Below are 24002 nucleotides of genomic sequence, written 5' to 3'. Positions count from 1 at the left end.
ATTGGGGCTCGATTGGTTTCCCCATCTCGGCCTAGGGCTAACAGGAGTCCATGCTGTCTCAACCTCAGACACTGACTCCTTATTCGCTGATTACTCAGATGTATTCAGCGAAGAGCTGGGGTGTTACAACGGTACCCCCATCTCATTCTCAGTTGACCCCAAGCAGTCCCAATCAGGCTAAAACCGCGTAGGGTCCCATTTGCTATTCGGCCAAAACTAGATGCGGAATTGGATAAACTATTAAAACAAGGGGTCATTGAGCCAACAGATTTCGCCAAGTGGGAGACGCCCATTGTCACACCCTCAAAAAGACGGTAGCCTGAGAATTTGCTCGGACTACAAGACGACAATCAATAAATTTCTACAAGTTAGCGCTTATCCTGTGCCCGTCATCCAGCACTTATTACACACATTCGAACCAGGCAGCATTTTTGCTAAATTGGACATGTCTCAAGCATATCAGCAGTTCCCTGTAGATAACCAAACAGCGGAACTCCAGACAATTGTCACTCACGGGTGCCTTCCGATGCAAGCGTCTCCAATTTGGCGTAAGTGTTGCCCCTGGTATTTTTCAATCCCTCATGGAGCGGATTTTGCAGGGCCTCCCTGGTGTAGTACCCTACTTCGACGACATCTTAGTCTCGGCCAGGGACAGACCCCAACTCTTCCAAAGAGTTCGAGCTGTGTTAGAGAGGTTCAGACAGCATGGCCTCAAGTTGAAAAAAAAAAAATGTGCCATTGCCACTAGACAGGTGGACTTTCTGGGTTATAAAATTGACACCTCTGGCATTCACCCCCTGGAGTCCAAGGTTAAGGCAATCCACGAGGCACCCACTCCAACCTCCAAAACTGAACTACAGGCGTTCTTGGGGCTATTGAACTTTTACGCATCCTTTTTGCCCCATAAAGCATCAGTAGCTGAACCCCTACACAGATTACTGGATAAAAAGTCACCATGGCACTGGGGGCACAAAGAAGACCATGCCTTTCACACCGTCAAATCACTACTCACGTCAGAGGCGGTACTTATTCAATTCGACCCTAACCTCCCTTTAGTACTGGCAGCAGACGCCTCCCCTTTGGAATTGGGGCGGTACTAAGTCACAGGCTTCCCAATGGCGCCGAGGCTCCCATCGCTTTTTCTCAAGGACGCTCTCTGCTACGGAGCGCAATTACAGCCAGATCGATAAGGAAGCCCTAGCAGCTGTTGCAGCCGTGAAAAAATTTCACGAATTCCTTTTTGGCCATTTTTTTGAGCTGGTCACGGACCACAAACCCCTCCTGGGCCTACTAGCCGGGACAAGCAGACCCCTCAAGTCCTCTCCCCTAGGATGACAAGGTGGACTCTCTTCCTAGCAGCCTACTCCTACAGACTTATACACCGCCCGGGTAAAACACTGTCCCACGCTGACGCACTCAGTCGCTGCCCCTTGCCTGCCCCGGCTGAAGACCCTGCTCCTGTCCACGCTATTTTCGAGATCACCCAGTTGGACCTACCCATCACTGCCCTGGACATTGCTGCTAAAACCAAGGCAGACCAAACACTCGCCCAGGTGCTCGACTGGGTGAGGAGGGGGTGGCCGGGTGGCAATGTTGATAACAAATTCACACCTTTTAAGACTCGCATGCAGGAGTTGTCAAGTCTGCAGGGCTGTCTACTATGGGGCACTCGAGTGGTCATCCTGGCCTCACTGCGTCCCGAGTTCTGGAAGCATTGCACGAGGGACATCCTGGCATCGTGAGAATGAAGGCGTTAGCACGCAGCTACCTGTGGTGGCCGGGTCTAGACGAGGACATTGTCAATTGGGTAAGTTCCTGCAGCATTTGCCAGGAATCCCGTCCTGCTCCCCCATTGCCACCCCTACTAGATGGGAAAGCGCCAGCGCCCTTGGTCCAGAATTCACATCGACCTGGCCGGCCCTCTGCATGGGAAGATGTTCCTAGTGGTCGTGGACGCCTATTCCAAATGGATTGACGTAGCACAGCTATCCACGACCACCACACTAGCAATCACCAACGTGTTAACACGCCTGTTCATAACGCACGGGCTACCCGACTCCATTGTCTCCGATAATGGCCCACAGTTCGCATCGACTGAGTTCAGCCGTTTCGCTGCCAACCTGGGTATCCGCCACATTTTCACAGCCCCATTTCATCCTGCCAGTAACGGATTGGCTGAAAGGGCTGTCAGGACCACTAAAGAAGCCCTGGCAAGGTTCAACAAGGATGACTGGCACCACAAACTCTCGCGGTTCCTGATGAGCCAGCACTCAACTCCTTGTTCAGTCACCAATAAGTCCCCAGCGGAGCTCCTGATGGGCAGGCGTCTGAGGACTGTATTGGACAGACTACACCCACAGTACTGCCCTGACTCTCCCTCGCTTCCACATCGGGGTTAGACATTTTATCTTACAGGAGCCAGTTTTCGCGAGGAACTTCGCTGGAGACCCCCTGTGGATCCCGGGCGAGATCGTAGCCATCACCGGGCAGCGGTCGTATCGGGTCAGACTGGAGGATGGCCGCGTCTGGAGAAGGCACATAGACCAACTGCATAGACGCCTCAGCACCATCGCCAGCAGGGACCCAGAGGCACAAGACGAGGGAGGCTTCATCCTCAGCCTCACATCCACATCACGCCCGGCGATCAGTTCACACCTACAGCCGGTTCCGAAAGCCCGAACACAGACAGCGGCGCCCAGACAGTTGACCAGCCCGATCCAGTCTACAGGAGCACACCCCCAGTGATCAACCCTACGAGCCCGGGCAGGCCCAAACCGAGGGGCACACTGGTGACACTTTGCCGACTCTGCCTTCCCAGGCAGACCCCGGACGGACAGACGATGTTCCAGAGCTACGCCGCCCGGGCGCCAACATAAACCTCCTGCCTACCTCAAAGACTATGCATGTTCGCATCTGGGGGAAGGGGTGTTATGTCCTGAGAACTCTAGGAGTTCTCACTCAGGTCCACTCACTTTGTGTGGGCGTTCTTCCCCCTTTCCTCATTGGTTGGTTCTCCCCAGCAGCCAGCTATAAAAGCAGGCTGCGGGGTCCAACCAGTTGCTGATTGCTGCGAGCCAGTTCCAGGCGTGGCAAGCACGGTCAGCCCTTTATTGTTATAATAAAGTATTGTTGCACTCATGCTCTGGTTCAGCCTCTCATTGCTCAAACCTAACAGTTAGACCAATCAAATTCCTCCTCAAAGTATTATCTCAAAGCATGTTATCGAGCAGAATAACCCTTCTCCCTGGATCACATTCTTTCAGTGCTGCACAATTTCCCTCTAAATTAATCTCTGGTTCTTCCATTATTATGATTCACTGGAACTTAACATGCAACTATCATCATTCTATGCATTCCTCCTTTCACATGCATCCACAACAATCCAGATGACACATGTTCATATTTTCTGGCATGCATTTTAGTTCTTTCATTCATCATTAAATCTACACTTTCACTTCACAGGAATATTCATCTCTTCCATTCCACAAAATCAGAGCATCTTCACTGAATTGTATGACGTTCTGTCCCCTTGTCTTAGATTTCGTTTTACAATACAAAAGATATATCTTTGCAATATACGGCATGCATTTGTCTTTAATATGCCAGTTCATGCTCCTGACCATTTACTCCTCTTATATTCTAAGCGACAATCTTCCCTATGCCAAATTTGTCATATTGTCATAAGGATAATGACCTCTACCATTTATCATTGCTTTTGTCAAAGTTTTCATATTAAACTTTTAGAAAAATAGAGACAACACATAATAGTTTATAGACCTAGCCAAAGTTTCTTCTCTTTCGAAAACTCTGGTGGAATACTGAGCTACAGAGTGGAAGCCGAGAGGCTTGTCCTGGCCCCCACCTGAAATCCTCTGGGCCTAGGTCTTCACATCCTGGCCTACCTCCTGCTTTGTAGTAGTAGCTTGTAGTTTCTCCAACCTTATAGTTCCTGCTCCTACTATCTTACTTCCAGAGGGCACCAAACTGCTGTTCATGAGAGAAAGGACTTTCACAGCCTGTCAGGGGTGGGATTCTATCAGTTCGCACCTATTCGCTAGAACCGGTTGTTAACATTCTAAGCAGTTCGGAGAACCAGTTGTTAGAAGAAACTGCTGGCCTAATCCTGTAAAGAAGGTAGGAAGGAAACATTCTGGTGTTGCTTACAGAAACTGCCTCTCCGTTAACCCTTATTACATTCTTGGCAGGACTAGACTTCCTGTCTCAGGAACTTCTCTGGAGTTATTTTTCCCTCCTTTGCTTGTGTGGAATGACCATTCAAAGTTACAGTGGCACTGAAAAAAGTGACTTATGACCATTTTTCACACTTATGACTGTTGCAGCAACCCCACAGTCATGAGAGGCCAGGCGAGGAGGTGCGTGCCTCGATGTGAGTGATATTGAGTTGGCCACACCCAGCCAATAACATGACCACCAAGCCATGTCCACCCAGTCACATGACCACCAAACCATGCTCACCACCTAAGCCACGCCCATAGAACCAGTTGTTAAAAATTTTGAATCCCACCCCTGAATTCTGCGCTATCTTTATCATGATTAAAAGTTAAAAATTCAAAAACTGAAGTAATTTTTAAAATACTACTTCCTGACTATATCACATATAGATCTGTAGCTAGAGGATTCACCTCTTCTTTCTCTTTCTTGGGAGACAGACGAATCTCACAAGAGATAAATAAAGTTAGAGTTTACAGAAAAAGGATTTAAAGGCCCTGTTCATATATTCATAATATATCCAATGTAACATTGAAAGAATTACAGAGCTGTCAATATACAGAATATAGCTCCCAGTAAATTAATTTAACAAAATAATCAGCAGGACAATACCATAGCCTGGTTAAACCACAAGATGGTGCTAGTTTGCTTGAAAAAAGCTATGTATTTAGTGATTAATATACAATATTGTTCTAAATAAATAAAAATATAACTTCATATCCACTCTGTATGAAAAATAAAGGCTGGAATTGCACACCCTGGCAGGTACTGAGAAATAACACGAAGCCATGCCACCTAACTTGGCACAACAGTCAAAATAGGCATTAAATCAAATGCATTTCCTGGGTGGTCTTTACCTATTTATTTATTTATTTATTTATTTATCTATTTACCTATTTATTTATTTTATTTATTAATGTTACCTATTTCTACAGTGATGGCAGCTTCTGAAGCAGAATCCCCTTTGCATATCCTCTGGCACTCCAGCTTCTTTGAGATTTCAAATATTAATCAAATGCTGTCAGGAAAGATATTAGCGTGATGCTCGCCCCTATCTTGTTCACAGCCCTTTCAAGCTATGCTCTTAATTTTAAAAGAACCAACCTTTTTTTACAGCACAGAAAGCACCATTATTGCACATACCATACAATAAAAACCACCTTAAACACCAAAAAGCAGCAGCAAAAGTGAGAAAAAAAGAGACCATTATCTCTTCTGGTGACATTGCTTATGACTCTTAAAACATGGTAAGAAAAAAGTAATCATTTGCCACTTGGTTTAGAGCGGAGTTTTTCAAACTTGGCAATTTTAAAGATGTGTGTGTATCTAAACTTTTAGATTCTTTACAAATCTTAAAGTTACCGGATTTGAAAAACATTTTCAATGCGAGAAACAGATTTCAGTAGCTATAAGTGCCAAACAAACAAAATTTAGTATGATGTTCTGTGAACTCAGTAAATCAATAATTCGAAAAGTGAGTTTTTGCAAATCAAGACTGTTAAGTCGTGGGAAAAAGAGACTGGAGACCAGTGTGCTCTTTATTTAGTTCTTAGAATCTGTTCGAATTGCGGAGCCACAGCAGCCTATTTTATAGCGGCTGCTCGCGGCCAATGACGGCTCCTTGCATCTCCCGCCGTCCAGGTGGACCAATCACCAGGTAGCCATACGGGCCAATCAGAGTAGGGCAAATGGCCCAGTCAGCAAGCAGTATCCGAGGACCAATCAGAACACAGTATTACAAGTATGTTAATACAAAACAAAGACATATTATGTTGTGCAAAATGTTTGTCTTATCTTTCAGTAATAGAGGGAATGCATTTAAAAAACTTAATTTTATTTTTTTCATGCCTGAAGTGAAAAAAAAAATGAAACTTTGATTTTGGGTTTTATTGAATAGATAGATTTGTTGTTATAGAAATGGCTAGCTTTTATTATTATGAAAAAGTTAAAAGTTGAGGGTAGATGTTGATGCCTTATTCTGCTGCACCAAAGGAGTCAGAAGTCAATGCCTTTTTTTTTCTTTTTCCCTTGCTTTCCCCCACTATTCACTTCTCTTTTTCCTTCCCTAATTTCCCTATTATTTGCTTTTGTATTCTCTTTGTATGTCATATTATAAATTAATAAAAACTATAAATAAAAAACCTATGAATTAAAACAAGATTACATCGTTCCACGAGCCAAAAAGTCGACTGACCCCTTCAGGCAACAATTTCAAGCCTGCTGAGACCGTGAGCGACTTTTTTCTTTCTATGTCTAAGAGCGCTTAATGGAAGTACTGTAGTAGAAAACTTGCCGCGGATGACGTCATCGCACGGAAGTTTGTATTGGGGTGTTTTTCAAGAAGCGACTGAGAAGTGGATGGGGTGGTTTTGTGAGTTCATGGCCGCCCGCCGCTTGCAAAAGCACCAGTCAGGCAAATACAGAACAGATGTAGGCTGCAAAACTTCTAAATGACCACCCTAGAGCAGAGGGGGAGAAAGTGGGTCTGAAACCATCAGCATCTTTTCCCAGGTAGTTTCCTCCAGCACACCACTTACCTGGAAGGCGCATGGCTGGGGAAGACCGGGATAGATCGTTGCATATAATACTCTCACTCATGGCCTTCATGTACGTATATTGCATAGTGTTGCTTGGTTAAACTTGGCTGTAAGTTGCTCTACAACATGTGCACGCCAAGTTCTTTGGATCTGATACCAAAAAGAAATTAGGCTTTTGGGGTGTCTACTAGTTTTCCATCTGGAGGGAGAGAGAGACCATGTTAATATGACAGATGAAGATGTTGGCGAAAGGATTGGAGATACGCTTCTTCCCCACAATTATATAAATCTTTTTATTCTAGAATTAGGCTTCAATATTGTCCAAAATTGGAATTATGAATTAAAAGAACCTGGAAAGGGTTAAAATCTTAAACAGTCCCAAATGGTATCTAGCAGGGATAAAAAACCTTGCTTAGAGCTACTCTGCTGGAAATGTAAGAAGGGAATATAGTTGACTTTTGGCATAACATGCATCCAGAGTTCTTTTAATTTTATATTTTTCCCACTAAATTCAGTGGAGCTAACACCCAAGCAAATGTAGAAAGCACTGATGATTTTTTTGAACTTTTAATGTTTATAGCAAGAAAAATATGCATATTCTCTGGTTTTTCCATATGTTTTCAGTAAAATGCAAAGTGAGGATAATTTTGATGCCATAAATGTGAGGAAGTTAATCGGCTATCCAACTCCAGTAACCTTTTGAAATGGGAATGGTTGCCTGACAGTTTAATAGCTCACAACTATAGCCAGGTTTCTTGAGGACGTGTGAATAGATCCTGAGTTATAGCTGTAGAATGACACTTGGTAAAGTAGGAACCACAGAAATATGAGGAATAGCAGCAGATTCCTCCACATGTTTTTTTCATTTGAATTCTAGTGGGAATTGCTGTAACATTTGAGGGTGAGTGAATAAGCTTGTAATATGTAATTTTAGTAATATGGTAATTGGATGTAAGCTATCCATAGGTAGATGGGTATCTGGTGAAGCAACAAGCTGTTACATTATCTTATTTAATTTTGATTTTCAAGATACACATACAAATCAAATTACATTTCAAAAGGGCTTAAAAGCTGAATAAAGCAACATCTTTTTTTTTCCAGCTCCAGTATTGTAGATAGTGCTAAAATAATTTTAAAACAATAGAAATGTAGCTGTATTGTACTTCAGTTGAGATAAAAGGACCACCTATCACTACAAGCATCCTCACCTTTCTTAAACAACACATCATTCCATTCATCTCCTTTTCCACATAACTCATTTCCATTTCCACATATGATGGAAATCAAGAGTTCATACAGATAGTCCTCGACTTATGACCACAATTGAGCACAAAATTTATGTGAGACATTTGTTAAGTGACTTTCCCCCCATTTTACAATTTTTCTTGCCAGAGTTGTTAAATTAGTAACGTAGTTAATCTGGCTTTCCCATTGACTTTGCTTGTTAGGAGGTCACAAAAATTGATCACATGACCCTGGGACATAGCAACCATCATAAATAGGAACCAGTTGCCAAGCATATGAATGTGTATTATATGACTGTGGGGATACTGCAATGGTCGTAAGTGGGGAAAAAGTCCCCTTGTAACTTTGAACAGTCACTAAATGAACTGTTGTAAGTCGAGGACTACCTGTGCAGTACAATTTAAGTTGTACTTTACTGACTTTCTTTGCTGTTTTACTGCTGCTGAGAAAGCTGGCATCGCAGGAAGGAACAGATATTATAAAGCTCCTCATCTGCAGATGCTGTACATCCATTTTACTCTTTGCAAGTATGTTTCTTGAAATAATCAGACCGAGGGACTTCCATTATAAAAGTAAACCATGTAAGCATTATTTCTTCATACACCAGCATACCTATATACCACTTTTGTTTTGCATGAATTGATGCTTCCCTGGATTCATACAGTATGCTTCTGTAAACTTTCTTTTATAATACTACTAATAAACATTCATGAAATTTACATGCTACCTGACTCCCAGTGATGGGGGTGATTTTATCTTGTTTCCAAATTGGAGATCACCAAAATCTTAAGACTGGAAAATATTATTCCTACCCTCTTATTTTCTATCAAGTACCGTTAGACTGTGGTAAGATGGACGGCTAAGAAATTTAACAAATAATAAATAAATAATAATTGGCAAATGGCATAATTGCCATCTCCAGGTTACAAAAATTTGAATTGCTAGAAGATAGCAAAAAGAAACAGACAAATATAACTTATTGCTATCATCTTGTGATCACCTGGATTTTTACAGTCCACATCCAGTAGCCGTGGCAGCTGAATCTTAAGGTATTTTGCCATGATCCTCAATGTTCTGGCTGGGAAAATATGTTTTACTGGAAATATGCTCTATGTAGCTTAATTATGCTTTAGCATTCATACTTTTGGAGTTTCTGACTATTGCATAAGTTTCAAACTGATTTAATTTCTACAGAGCTGCAGCTTTCTTTTTTGTAAAAGCAAGCTTCTAGTCCTTTTGAATGCAAAAAAGAAATAGATGGTACAGTAATGCCTCAGAAACCAATGTTAGATTGAAATGGATTTTCAGAGAGAGAGAGAGAGAGAGAGAGAGAGAGAGAGAGAGAGAGAGATGCTTCTCTGCGTGTTCACGTTGCCGTAGTTACTTAGGATAACCACAGAGTGATAGCCATTTGTTTTCCTTCATTCACACTTCTTCTGAATCTCCCTGTGCTCCAAAGCGAACATCAGATTAGTTCTGATGTCTGGCTAAGAAGCCAGGTCTCAATACTGACTAAGAAAAACTGTTCTGTGGTAAAAAGTTCATCACATTGCTGAGTTTGGGTCAGATGGCATGTAGGGCAAATCCAACCTTAAAGTCCGAGTAATCTCAGGGTCAGTGGCAGTCACCATTATGCCCTTGATGATTAAATTAAGTTTGCCATGCTGGAGGTAGGAGGAAATTGCTGGCTGGCTGAAATATGTCCTGATACAGTGAAAATGGCACTGTTGTTTTCAGCCCGCTGGTTCTGACGGGTAGACGTACGGCAGGAGGTCCATGTCAAATAGAACAACAGGCTGAGGAGGATAATTGCTCCAGCGACTGTGAGCACAATGCCACTGATAAACATGCTGGCAAAGGGGCGCGGGGTGGGGGGGTTAGTGCTGACACTAGTGGTAGAGAGGGCTGTGAGCACTGTGCCACACACCAGCAGCACCAAAGCTGTCAGCAGAAGCATGGCGCAGTCCGAGGTGCCACCGCTCTTCAGCAACTCCACCTGTTCCCGTCTGTGAATGCAGTTCATGTCCTGGATGGCAGAGCTCAACAGCTGCTTCAGTAGTACCAAGAGTGCCAGCAGACAGAGTGTTGTGCCCACTGCCAGCCTCCACTCTCCAGAGCGACTGCTAGTACTGTAGAGCAGGGCAATGCCGCCCACCCCACAGGCTAGGATCAACGCCACTGCTACTCCGTAGCAAATAAGGGACTTCTTGGGCTGCTGGAACCACCATAGCTCCACGTGCTCTTCCAGGATGTTTCTCTGGATCCGGCTGGCATGTGCTGGGAGCCTGGGTTCATTCAGGTGCTCCAATTCTGCCATAGTGGATGCTGAACCACCTCATATACAGTAAGGATGGGCCACAGGAACTGCTGCTTTCAACTGGCCTGGAGGATGGCAGCAAGGAGGAGGGTGGGTACTTGACCCATTTTCCCAGGGATAGAGGCAATGAACTTTTATCCAGTTCCTATCCAAATCACATTTTGTTTTCTTCTTGGATGGAAATGGTTGGGAGGGAACAGCAGAAATTGAAGACTTTTCTGGCTGAGGCTGAGACGGAAACCTGCTTCTGTGTTTTGCAGCTCCCTTCTGAACACGCCCAGATCCTGCCAGTTATCTGTGAAGGAAATAGTGATAAAATATGAAAAGAGCTTTCTGTCCAAAAGGTGAAAAGAAAGAGTGATGAGGACCACTCCCCATGGGGTGGAGTAGGGTTCATGCAAGTCGAATCAGTTTTTTATGGGCCAGGCTATATTCTTCCCTGGCTTGTCCAGAAAAGTCGAATCACAAGCTTTCCTGGTGGCAAAATGTTGTGCCAGGAAAAGCAAGATTCTCTCTTCAGAAGTAACTTATTACTGAAACTTTCCCCTATGAACCATTTGGGTCTGTTTTCTCATTTACGCAGTTTCAATCATTTATAGCAAAATATAAGCATGCAAGAAATACTTCTTTTATTTCTAGTCCAAGGTTTTAATGCTCATTTAGTAACATCCCCACCTCTATGAATTTGACAATCTTAAAAATACTTATAATCTCTTCTTTAAGAAAAGATGGGTTTGATATTCTCAGGCTGCCAAACGTGGCTCTTTGTACTAGCTTTTTGTCTTGATCATGACTTAAGGATGATAGATGTTGAAAAGGAAAAAAGTTTTCCAGTGAGAAAAGGCAAAAACATGTTCAATATTGAAATTCAGTTTACATCATGTTGGGGTTAGCTTTGCATTTGTTAAAAATATTAAGTATATACAATAGCCTGTTCTTTCACAGATACATTTTTCATAAAATAATTAGAGTAATTATTATTCTGATCCTAGGGCTCATCCCCCATGTCCTTCTAATTACAGTACAAAGATGATTCTCTAATTATTTTTAAAGGACACCCTCTCATGATATCACTTCTGTCTTTTCTCCAGCCCACTGCAAAAGCATCCTGTGGACATCTTTAGTTGTTCTACTGTCAAGGTGGTATTTTCCATCTTTTCTTCCAACACATTTTGCCCTACAATGTAAAATGCCTCCCTTGGTGACAAAGCTGCAATAACATCAACAGGGCTGGGGAACTGATTTCTAAGTCTCCTGTAGAAATGACATCTCTCTTCCTGGCTCATGGCTTGGGCAATGAGAGAGACTAGGCGCATGGGACCGTCTTTTTTGTTCATCTGTGGGGATATTAATTTTCTGGAAGACAGATATATCAACATTATTATAAATCTTGTTATTGGTCTCCTTCCTGTTCAGCTGATGCCTTTCCATGTTGATAGGTGATACTGAGTGGGAGGAGAAAGGAAACTGGACAAGCTACTGTCCTGCATTAACTCTGCAAAGAGAACCGAACTGTTCCCTGGCTTCAGGCTCAGCTGAGGGAGAAAGCACTGATTTATTTATTTATTTTTTTGCTGTTTGAAGGATGGAAGAATGTGTGTGTGTGTGTGTATATGTACTTTGTAAATGCTACTCTTTAACCCTACATTCCTCTTAGAAGGTGATTCACAAAAATGTGTGCCTTTCTCCTCTGTTCTAATGATGCTTCTTCCCAGTCACAATCTCCCCCCCACACACACACACACATTGTGTGGCTGTGTGTGTATGTATATATAGAGAGAGACTATGGCTGGAAAGAAGCATCCTTAGAATAAAGGAAAAAGGAACACATTTTTGTGAGTCACTTTCTAGGAAGAATCAGGATTAAAGAGTAGCTTTTACAGATTACAGAAATTGCTTGAATTTAATTCCCAAACTTGTTTACTGATTTTTAACCAATGTAATTCCTAAAACATTTCACACTGCACATTAAAACAGCATAAAATTAGTCCTGAGTATCACAAGATCAAAACAGCAGATTAAGACACAATCATAGTATCAAGGCCCCACAACTGGCTCAATAAAATGAGGAAGACGTGATTAAATTTTTATCTATTAACACACTTGTGAAATATCACCCTGAAAGAGCAAGCAGAAGACATGTAATGTGCTGTTTAGGTTCAAAGTTATTTTAATTGCAGAAAAAAGAATGTGGTTATTGTGTGTCCCATGGGAGTATCATAATATCTTTTGAAAAAGGCAAAAACAGATTAGGAAAGCCATAATGCAAAAAATATCAAAATTGCTTCTGTTGAAGCAATGGCTCACCCTCATTTGGTAGTTTTGTAGATCTGATGAATCTAGAGCTACAAAGGCTTAATGATTATGTGAATAAAGACAATCAACTTTAAAAGGAATACCTATACAATAGAAATTCAATGACCTGGATAAAAAAATGCTCTAGAAACAGACATATTTTGATCGATAATGGTTGAGAATAATTTGATAACTATAAATAGGAAAAATATTTTGTATCATAATATAATTAGTGGTCATCCAACAAAACTGAAATGTGATTTAAAAACAAGACAATTTTTTTTATAAAGCACATACTAAATACAGAGTTGGGGGAATGAAGGGAATATCCACAGCTACTTTTAAAATGCTTAGACTGGAAACAGCTATTGACTAGACACAAGCAATGGTTGTGAAGCATCAATTTCCTTGGCTGTTACACACCTCCTTAGTACTTGATTATAAAGTTTACATTGGTCTAGTCCAGAAAGATTGCACACATGCCTTGTAAAGTAGCTTCCTCCACGCAGGCTCTCAAAGACTGGTCTAAATTTCCTATTACCTTCAATGTGCTGTTCTAGTTATGACATCTTAGTTCCAGGGTGCTGGGTCAGTGATTCCTTGCCTTTCAGGAATTCCACTTACAGATATTGCAGTCTTGGCTATGTCTTCAACAGGTTGGCTCTTCTTGGCATAAAGATATTCATGCCATGGACCAATTCTTAGGCTCTTGGTACAAGTCTTCATTTTAGTAGCATTTGCTTCTCGTACTGGCAAAAGCTGATGATTGAAGCAGAGATCCCACACAATAAGAAAGCTTCTTTCACTGTTCCAGGCTCACATGGTCCCTCATCAGCATCTGCCTCTTGTCACCAACTGGTTCTCTGTGTTGTGAGACAATAGAAGCTTGCATCTAAGCTGTCTTAACCCTTGATACACACTTCTTCTCCAAGAGCGATTGAGACCTGGGCTTATTATTAGCTTCTTCATCCCCAGCTTAAAGTACAAACAACAGGATTTAATTTTTCCTACTTGATAAAGTAATTGACCAGCATTTATCTGTTTCATACTACTTTGCTCTTCTGACTTTTCCCCCCACTTTAGATATCCTAGAAAATAGGCAGGAATCTAGGTGGAAAGCGGATGCTGAATACATTACAATATTTAGGGAAAGTAGAAAAAAGTATTTCTGGTACCCTATTCTCAAGATGGTGATTCCTCACTGGTCCATTTTAAAATCTTTTCAATATTTAATAAGGAATTTAGATTTTCTGGCTTAAATGGCTTTAAATTTTCTGGCTTGCAAATTCTATGATTTTACAGTCTTCCTTTGTAGAATATCAAAAGTATCGGAGACTAAAAAAATGAAATCATTTCCACAGGCAAATATGATAATTATTAAATCTGGATGGCCTTAGTCTTTTGTGGTCAATTTATTTTGTTGAGCTCTGAAACCAGGAAGTCCCTTTGTTTAAAAAGTTTCAGTACAGTGTGAAATCTAAGTTCAGAATCTGAATCTGAAGATGTTCAGGAGAAGCTCCTGAAATGTACAGTCTGGCTTAAAACGCTTTGCATCCTTTACTGAAGCTTAAAAGCAATCTATTTACAATACTGCTTTTTGTTTTCTTTCTTCCTGGTTCTCTTGTATCTTTTTTTGCACATGAAGTAGACATACTGTACAAGACATAACACTGCCCACCTGTCCTTGAAAGTAAACCTTCTGCCACCCTGATGCTCAAACAATGTATTGAGTGACTACAACTTCCATGTTTTTCAGTATAAAAATTGTCCCTCAACCTATCTCCAAGTCAGGGAAAGTTGGCACTTCAAATGGACCCCGATTAGTTTAACATTTTCTTAACCAAAGATTGCAAAGAGGTCTGCAAAGAAGGAGATTCATATCTGAGAGAGTGTGTTACCTTGATTTGGCTCAGGGTTAAAATCATTGCTGTTTTTTGTATATTAACAGATCTTAGTTGTTGAATTAAGTAAGATAGAAAAGGTAACTTCACATGTTGACAATACATATGGCATTGGAGTCAAAGCAATGGGGTGGTCATTTATAAAACCACTGGTAGTCAAAGGCCACAATTAATGCATTTTTTTTTAATCAGAAGGATGTGTTTGAGAATAATTATGTATGGGGATCTAGCAGCAGATAATGGATTTAGAGGATATTTAGTACAGCACATAAGAATGAAAGAAGTATAATTAATCCTCCCCCACAGCTTCTCAAATAAGATATCTCATTTATCCCAGGCAATTGTTTAATAATTTAATCAGAGGCTACTGGAGGTTTCCCTTGCAGAAGCAGTGAGCAGAAAGAGGAGGTTTCTGATCCAGACACAGCCTGACCGCATCAGCTCAAACCCTCCCCTCCAGCTGGGATAGAACATGAGATCACTCTTAAAACTATATGGAGATCAGGCCTATTTAAGGCAAATTGCCAGCTAAGCCACATAATTGGAAAAACCAGAGTACTAAATCTAGTACTAAATCACTGGAAGGTGGATCAAGATAGAAGATAAATCTCTCTCACCCGTCCCAAACACCCCCAAATCTTTTTCTGCTAGTGTAATTGAAGCTTGAATTCTTGAAAAACAAACAATTTAACCACGTGGATGTTAAATTGTGGGTACAGTATTGACATGAAATCCATACCATGGCCCCATCCACTTCATTTAAATAGTACAAAAAGAGTTACTATATACTTACTATTTGCCTGAGGCTGTGTATAGATTGTGCTCATTAGCTTTTGACAAAGTTTGCTGTGTTTTGCTGGAGTGCCTGTAGCTAGGAGAAGTTAGCACCCAGCTTGGCTTGAGCTGCTCAGCATTAACCCATATGGGAAAAGACTTGTCTTCCTCACCATTTCCAACTTTTAGTAATTGAAGCTACTAGGTAAGGAAACCTAGACAGGAACAATGGTTTTAAGACTTAAAAAGTATGCCAATTCCACCATCTACTTTGTGAACTCCTGAAGTTTAAATGGAAGCAAAAGATAAACAGAAATACATGGCAATTCATATGGAAATATATCTGTCTATATGTTGGTATAGTATAGCTGAAGAAAGAATACAGTGTCTAAGTGTACACTGTAATCCTCTGAAAAATTTTCAGAGGGCAGTTTCCTGACCAAAAAGAGAAAGGATAGCATGTCATGAAGGCACAGATATTTTCTGGGATGGGCTTCACTCACCTACAGCTGATCAATCACAGAAGATGCTGTTGCCAGAATCTTTTCCTGGGCCGTGTTCTTGGGTTTCCTAGGATCCTGGTGCCATATTCCTTTTCCATTGTGGTTGCGTAGTGGTCAGATGTTAGAGTATGGTCCAAAGATAAAATCGAAACCTGCCTTCTTCACTCTCTGCCTGCATATGCCTATCAAGTAACAGGTGCTAGTTCCACCTCCTTCCTCCGTCTAATACCAGATGCTTCATCTGATAGGCTTAGAACAGTCACTGACCTTCGCCCAGGCAGGTACATTCTCTTGCAGGGTGGGGTTGGAGAGACAACCTGTTGTCCTTGGAAACATTCCAGCCTGATGACGGTGTGTGCACACGTGGGGAGTGGAAATAAGGCTGGTGAACCGAAAGAAAGAAGGATGCACATTACAGGTAGAGATAAATAATACAGGATGATAGATTGATGGCTTCTCGCAAGACAGTTGACTTTTTTCTTCTTCTTCAAGGAACTTCACGGGGGCAGTAAGGAAATGATTAGTATAGATTAGTACCATCTTTTGTTGGGAGATTGGGAATTTTTGGCAGACTTCTTTAGAATAGGAATGGACCTTGAGTCCTAATAGGAAATATTAAATCTGTTTGGGGAATGAACACATAAATTGAACAGATCACTGATGAACCCTACAAAGGTTAGAACAGCATGCAATGGTCATTAAAAAGTCTATAGACTATTGCAGGAACAGGGGCTGGATTGGGCTGGATTTGGGGGTCTGTTAAAATTCTATCTGTCCAATTGGCGGAAAGTTATACCAGCACAATATTTTCTGTCCCCACTGCCGGTATCTATTCTGCATTGATTGCCTGTTTTGGCTAGAAGCCAAATAGTGGTGCACATATTTCATGCCTGCAGGCTGATTAAACAAAGCAATTGGTAAAACCTTATTTATGATTTTGCTGCCCTTTGACTTTTCACCTGCCAGTAGCAGCCAATCATGACATTGATGAGAAGATGGGGCTGGGACAGGTGGCAAGCTAACAAGTGCCTCTCCTGTTGTGATATATGTGCTACAGGAGGAAAATGTTGAGTGCATCTGTTTAGTGGGGTTCTGGAGATGCTGAGTTTAGACAAATAGCTAGACTGCACGAGGGCTTTGGTCTGTTTTTCAAAACCTGTTCCTTTGTAAAGCTGAACATGGCAGTGGCCTCAAAGCTATCTCCAGTTCTCCAAGACATAGAGAGAAGTGGGGGAACCCAGAAGGTGATGGTAGAATGGGCCCAGTAACTGACAGGCTTGTCCCCAGATCAGCCTGAGTTGGCTACTAGTCCTACACTGATCCCATCTCCCTATTGTTCTCTGACTCTGTTGCCAACAGAATGGTTGTTGAAGCACATCATATTTTAAGCACTTTGGAACAACCACGGGTTGCTCTTAGTTTAAGGGGAAACTATTACTTTAGCAATGGGATAGTTTACACCTGCCTCACATATGGACTGAGGACATGAGTCCATATAATGGGGATATAGTACAGAGGTGGTATTCTGCAGGTTCTGACCAGTTCTGGAGAACCGGTAGCAGAAATTTTGAGTAGTTCAGAGAACTGGCAAATACCACCTCTGACTGGCCCCGCCCCCATCTATTCTCTGCCTCCCGAGTTCCAGCTGATCGGCTGGGTCTTCTTTTGTTGCCCTGCATAGGAGAATGGAGCTGGAAAGCAGGTTAGTGGGGGTGGGGGGGAGGGAATGGGATTTTGCAGTATCATTCCCCTGTCATGCCCACCAAGCCATGCCCACAGAACTGATAGTAAAAAGTTTGAATCCCACCACTGATATAGTAGAAAATAATATGTTGCTCCATATCATGTAAATTTGTCCCCTGCTTAGATACAAGTCAGGAAATGCCTTCTGAAGAGCATTCAACACAGTTGGTAGATCTCTTCTATTCTGATGGCATAGGCAAGTGACAGGGAAAGTGTTGAAACTGGAATTGAACTTGTCTGGAAGCCCACCATCAGGGAAAATTACATTACCAGTAGTTTCTTTCATAATATTTCTAAACTATGGCAAACTCTTGGATGTTCTACATTTCAGTATCTTGATTTCTTGTTCGTGATTTGCAGCAGCATATTTCCCTCCAAATGACAGTGGGTTTTTTTTTTTTCTTTTGATACAAGCACATAAACATTTTGGCATGTTGTTAAGTTCCTCCTGCAATCTAACGCTCTTCTAGATGATATAATTATTAGTCTGATGAATATACTATAACTGAAGTTTCCAAGTCCAGTTTAATTGATAGTGACTTCCTGGACACAACTATGAAGTTTTCTTGACAGTAATACTGAAGTTGGCTGCTATATTTTCTTGTCAGGTTAATAACACCCCCCCCCCCCAGTAATTTTGTGGTATTGTTTTCATCGCAAAGATTATGCTTTAAATCCTTTTTAGATACCTTTCTCTTGAATGTTCTTGTTTAAATTACAATATGGTTTAGCAGGATATATTGATTTTTAATTTACATTGATTCCTGTTTAAAATGTAACTGTTACTAGGGCAATACTGACAATATGAAGTGTATACTGTGTGCTTAATAATGGGTGTTACGTTCCATATACCATGGATACAAAACAACACTAGCACCTGTTCATGTAGAGAAAACTTCCTTTTATGACATGGTCATGTCTTGCACACAAAGATTTGTTATTTTACCTTGGAATCCCAAGCAGAATTGTACATTTTGCAACAAATTTAATGAAGCCCACGTTACAATTAAGCAGCAAGTCCATAAGTATCTTCCTATTTGAGAACTGTCTTTTCGCTAGTGCTAGAGATCAATTACTGCTACAGGGCAAAGTGCTTCTTCAACATAAGTTGCTTGGCCCTTTTTTTCAATCAGGAAGTTAACTATTTAAAGCAGGATCTTAGATTTCCTCTTTAAAAATTGTGTATGCACGTGTAAAGACATGTGGTGCCGAAAAAATGTCTTACATAAGGGCAGCACCTCAACTCGATGAAGCCAAAACTATTTTAATATAACCCATCAGAGAATAATTAGCTAGTAATTCTAGCTAATGATAGAGTTCGATGATAGAGTTCAATTACATCCGCTTTCGTTGCAGGAAATGATGATAGATGTACAGAAGAATGCTGAATATGAATGATGTAATTTGTCAGATATTATAAAGAGCTGTGACCAGGACCTTTCTTAATAAGGTCCTTTAGCTGGACTGGAACTCAGTCTTCTGGTTTTTAGACCAGCATCTTAACCAAACTGGCTCTGAGATCTGTGAGAGCAATAGCAATAGCGCTTAGATAGCGCTGCTTCACAGTGCTTTAGAACCCTCTCTAAGGGGTTTACAGAGTCAGCATATCACCCCCAACAAGGCTGAGTCAATCTTGAGACCTTCTCAGCATCAAATCCAACTGACCTGATGTCACTCATCTACCTTTCACTCATCCTCTTAGCCAGTGGTGGGATTTAAAATTGTTTTACGACCGGTTCTGTGGGCTGGCTTGATGGGCATGGTGTGGCTTGGTGGGCGTGGCTTGTGGGTGTAGCAGGGGAAGGGTACTGCAAAATCCCCATTCCCTCCCCACCCCACTAACTTGCTTTCCAGTTCTGTTCTCCTGTGCAGGGCAACAAAAGAAGACCCAGCCGATCAGCTGGGACTCAGGAGGCAGAGAATAGACGGGGCGGGGCCAGTCAGAGGTAGTATTTGCCGGTTCTCCGAACTACTCAAAATTTCCGCTACTGGTTCTTCAGAACTGGTCAGAACCTGCTGAATACCACCTCTGCTCTTAGCCCAAACCAGTTACAGGGCTGTTGCTGGGGAGAAAATAGGAGGAGGACAGAGTTATAGGATATAACAGAGTTATAGTTATAGTTACTTTTACAAGTAATAAAGGCAGATTTAAAAAAATAGTAAAATATGTGAGGGGCATTATTTTGTTTTATTGTTTTCTATGTTAACAGTAAGAAATGAAAACATAATAATGTAATACAAGTGCTTGTAATAAAGACACCGATCCATGTCACTATAGCCATAAAGCAGAGGCAAACCATTCTGCTTACCCTTCCAGTGATATCATGATGCCCACTGCTATGTCCCGTCTAATGCTTGGTCATGGGAAGAATCTCTCGGAAACGTGTTTTCTTTAAAAAAAACATGACCGCTGATTTTTAAAAAAAGGTTGTATTATTATCATGACACTGTGCACATCAAATTATATATTTCAAGATGCCATGTTTTATTTTATTTCTATTCTCACTGCTCTCTTTATGGTGGGAGCTTTTTACTGATATCCACAGACCACAGTACTCCAAGCATTTTTTCAAATGTGCAGAATCAAAAATCAGCAGGTAAACTGTGACAGCAAGTCAAGCAATAAAAACCAAACACTTACAGGAAGATGAAGGAAATAGCCTGAACCTTTAATTGTTGTTTAAATTGGTCTCATCAATGTTATTATTCAAGTATTCCTTAGTATCTGGGCCAACGGGAAATTTATTACATACATAGAAGAAGCTAAAGGAAGTAGAATCTTAAAATAGGCACGGTGCTGGAGAACACAAATGGCAAGAAAGAAGTGAGGAAGGGGAAAGAGTTTTACGAGAGTGAAATAAAATTGTTCTGGACAAATAACAAACAGTAACATATTCAAAGTTTACATCGGTTAGCCTGTTTCTAATAATGCCACACACAAGGGTTTTATCTCCAATGGATTCTGCTTTAAGTTGAAGCCAGGTGACCAATTTCCTTCCTAAAGGTCTGTGTGTGCTCTCACTTGATTTTCCAGTCCTCAGACTTGAAACATTAACAGGAGGCAGGCAAATCCAGACTAGCTTGTTTACTGTTTCTTTAATATTCTGTCTCAATCCAAAACTAGACATGCTTAAAAAAAAAAAAAGAACAGGAAAAAGCCGTCCTCCAATCACACTTGGACAAGATTACAAGTGCAGAGAGCTGCGTTTAGGGAACGTTTAGAAATACAGAAAGCTGCAATGTCGAGTTCTTTCTAGCCAAGTCAATGTGATTGTATGTCACTAATTTTGTCCATTTCCAGAATGGGGAGTTTTCCACTCGACAAAGGCCGGATGGTGAGGGCTTTCTCTTGCCCCTGCATTTGTTCTCGAAGGCACTTGATTTCCAGTCTCTGCATTTGAATTATTCTCTCAGACTCCTCTTCAAGATTCAAACGCAGAATGCCTGGACTTAGCTGCCGATCAGGGGAGGAACCTAAATGAAAAAGAAGTCAAAAGTCAATAGAAGTCATAGACAGCTTCTTTTCGGGGGCGCGGGGGGAGTCAGAAGTCAAGAAAGCTGGTACAGTATTTAGAAACTCAAGAGAAAATAGTGAAAAATACAGGTGCTGCCATATATGAAATTATGCAAGAAGAGTTGTGCTTACATTATCTAATGAATTATATTGATTGGATATTAACTAATTTTTCATTTTTGGAATCTGGAATGCTTGTACCTGTTGCATTGCAGAATACAGCTTTATATAGCATTAAGGTTGCAACATAACTGGCTCTGGGAATGCTTCCAACTAGTAAAAATGTTAAATGAGATCACATAATAATGCCCAAACACACTAGAAATGCGTAGTTGCTGAAAGACCTTAGGGCTGTAGACCGCTGGGTGACCCATGATTAATAAATCCTTTTGGATTCAGATACTTTTTTTGTTGAAGTTGTAACTATAAAGGAAGTTGTTTTTCAGCCAAAAATATTACACTGTTTAAATAATTTTCAGGGGTGCATCTTACTTAAGGATGCAATTTAAGTAGTCATGGTAAAAATAATACCCTGGGGAACAAAAAGGTTGAAGTTGCGCGCCTTCACTTTCTGCCACAAGGGGCATTCTCTTCTTGATTTATGCAAGATAAATCACATATCCCGAGGGGAGAAAATTGATGAAGGAGATATGAGGATAAGAAAATTAGCCTAATGGCAGTAGCTTTTATCCTTCACCTACATGGCCCTGACTATTTGACTACAGACATAGCATCTGTTCTGTGGGCCCTGAAGGAATTCACTGGAATTGTTTGAAAAACTGGATTCCTTCACTTGGGAAGTCAGAGAAACATGTGATTGTGTTCTTTTGAAATAGCAATGAGAATCTTACAAAAAAAAGTGAGAGTAGGAAGGTAAATAAGGTCATTTTAAATCCTAAGGTCTTAGGATACATACAGAACATAATGTTGCTGTTCTCTTAGACATGAGTCAATGTATGCAGTAAATTGCTTGATTCTTGCCCAGACAGAGAGATGAAGCAGTATCTAGGGTATGGCATTCACATGCAAACCTTTTTTACCCTATAAGAAACTGTAGCTCCGTAAATGAAAGCAACATAGAAATTGTATTTCAATGTGCAGAGAGAAAAAGTGACTTGATTTTTAAACTCCAAATATAGGCATGCCCAAACTGTTTGAAAAGATACATATGTTGAATTTCCTATTAATAGTAGTTGTTATTATTGTTGCTCTGTTATTTTTATTTGTGGACTTTTAATGAAAACAGTTTGATAGGGAGGGCTGAGTACCACAAAAAGTTCATATTTGAGATATTTGGTTTTTTAAAGTATGTTGGTTTGATTGTGGCTCATTAGAACCCTGTAGAATATTTGTTCTATAACAAGGAATTTCTTTGCAGAAAGAATTGTTTGGTTACAGCAATTTCAAAGAAAAAAAGAAAGAGATGGTTCTATAATTCTTCCTTCAATAAATGGGCATGGCTCAGAAGCCCTCTTTGAAGCTGCAGAAAGTATTTAATAGCATATCCAAACTTTCATGGGAGAATTGAAAGAGACAGATCTGCTAAAAGGAAAAGTACTTTTAATGGAGAATTCAGGAGCTCCTTTACAGCAAGTATACCTCAACTAGAGACAGAGAAATTCCTAGCAAGCTAAGTGGGAAAATTAAACTCAGGGGATCCAGGGAAAACATTAATATGTATTAAGATTCTAGACAGGTTCTATACAGGTAATCCCCGGGTTACAAGCGTTCCCTTAGCAAATGTTCAAAGTTCGTGATAAGCATCCCCTAGTGTTTATGAACAAGTCCGCCCCTCCAACATTCCATTTGGGCATGCAAAGGCCTCGCCCGGTAGTTTGCTGGCCAAAATGGAGCTTCTCAGAAGCTCCATTTTGGCCGGCAACCTGCCGGGCAAGGCCTGCGGAGGCCCAAATGAAGTGTTGGAAGGGCGCATGCAGCTGAGAGGTTGGAGAGGAGGCTGCTTGCTAGATCTTCACAAGGTAAGTGACCTGTTGCAGCAGGGAGGGAGGGGGAAGCAATTGTGGGAGCATAAGTATTTCAATGGGTCAGGGAAGCCTTGGGTGGTCATAGGCAGGTGACCTGTTCCATCACTAGCCCCACTCTCCCATGATCTTCACCCCGAAATATCTTGTGTGCACTTAACAAGCCTCACATTCGATTAGCAAATGTCTGGGTGAAAGGAGGGAGTGATCCCATTCATGGTATGAGATTCACTCACACGAATCCTCGGGTTACGAATGCAATGGGCAGGCTCCATTACATTCATAACTCAAAGATCACCTGTACTGGAAAAAAAGGTAGTAGCTTTCTTTAATCCACAGCTATTTGAGTGCAAAGTCTCTATTGATTGCTTATTATCGCCATCTGCTGGCCAATAAGTTAGGTAGTACAAACTAAAAAGTCACTGAAACAGATGAGTACCCTCTGTCACCCATGAAGGTACAATTCTCTTTTCACCATATATCCACTGTAATTTTAATTCTGTTGCTTCTTTCGCCTGTCCTTCCTATGACTGAACTGAATTTTGCCTTGTATTGCTTGAGTTTGCAGTTCCGCCACGATTGAAACAACAGACATGACTGTTCACTCTCATATAAGTGGTTTAATGGAAAAAAATCCTTACAAAAAGAGTTGGATTATAAGAATATTGGCATACACAAATAGAAAACAGTCAAATCTATGATTCTTAGTCATTTTGTGTTTATCACATTTACATTTTGTTTCTCCAAGAAACCAGGCAAGTCATATGCCGCATTTTCCTTATATTAACCTTAGACCGAATCTTGGTTGGGCTAAGCAGTAATGGTTGGCTTAAACTTTGTAAGCAGAGACTTTATTCCATCTCCTTGCTTGCTACTTAAACTATCTGCAGGGAGGTCCATAGCAATAAAAACTGACTTCAAAATTGTAGGTCTGAGTAATCAAAGCCCTGTCCCTCTTTAA

General features: G+C 41.1%; 2 protein-coding genes and 1 long non-coding RNA gene across 7 annotated transcripts in view; 1 reads left to right on the top strand and 2 right to left on the bottom strand.

The window, feature by feature from the left end:
• Window positions 1–7764: 7764 nt before the first annotated feature.
• TMEM125 (transmembrane protein 125) lies at window positions 7765–16008 on the bottom strand. Of its 5 annotated transcripts, XM_087929738.1 has the most exons (4): window positions 15803–16008; window positions 15319–15514; window positions 13166–13487; window positions 7765–10624 (listed from the first exon to the last, which is right to left on the bottom strand). In XM_087929738.1, the coding sequence occupies exon 4, from the start codon at window positions 10327–10329 to the stop codon at window positions 9658–9660; it is 672 nt and encodes a 223-aa protein (XP_087785864.1). In that variant the 5' UTR covers window positions 10330–10624; window positions 13166–13487; window positions 15319–15514; window positions 15803–16008; the 3' UTR covers window positions 7765–9657. The 5 variants fall into 5 exon arrangements, with proteins under 5 accessions (XP_087785864.1, XP_087785866.1, XP_026562979.1 ...); XM_087929740.1 differs by lacking the exon at window positions 13166–13487; XM_026707194.2 differs by lacking the exon at window positions 15319–15514.
• Window positions 16009–16059: 51 nt separating this feature from the next.
• LOC148126124 (uncharacterized) overlaps window positions 16060–24002 on the top strand; it is a 22428-nt gene continuing 14485 nt past the window's right edge. The window contains exon 1 of the long non-coding RNA XR_015742845.1: window positions 16060–16220. This is a non-coding gene — a long non-coding RNA (uncharacterized LOC148126124). The remainder of the gene's footprint in view (window positions 16221–24002) is intronic.
• CFAP57 (cilia and flagella associated protein 57) overlaps window positions 20034–24002 on the bottom strand; it is a 27420-nt gene continuing 23451 nt past the window's right edge. The window contains exon 22 of the mRNA XM_026707205.2: window positions 20034–21019. Coding sequence (XP_026562990.2) covers window positions 20808–21019 — 212 coding nt within the window. The 3' untranslated portion in view covers window positions 20034–20807. The remainder of the gene's footprint in view (window positions 21020–24002) is intronic.

This window comes from Pseudonaja textilis, chromosome 3 (assembly GCF_049901715.1).
Source record: "Pseudonaja textilis isolate UNSWEBS1 chromosome 3, rPseTex1.2, whole genome shotgun sequence".
Lineage (NCBI taxonomy): Eukaryota > Metazoa > Chordata > Lepidosauria > Squamata > Elapidae > Pseudonaja > Pseudonaja textilis.
The sequence above is the reverse complement of the archived record's forward strand: the minus strand, read 5'-3'. Positions and strand labels throughout refer to the sequence as shown.

What these genes read in the sequence shown, in the direction of transcription:
- TMEM125 (XM_087929738.1), bottom strand. Translation starts at nt 10,329, where the DNA reads ATGGCAGAATTGGAGCACCTGAATGAACCCAGGCTCCCAGCACATGCC.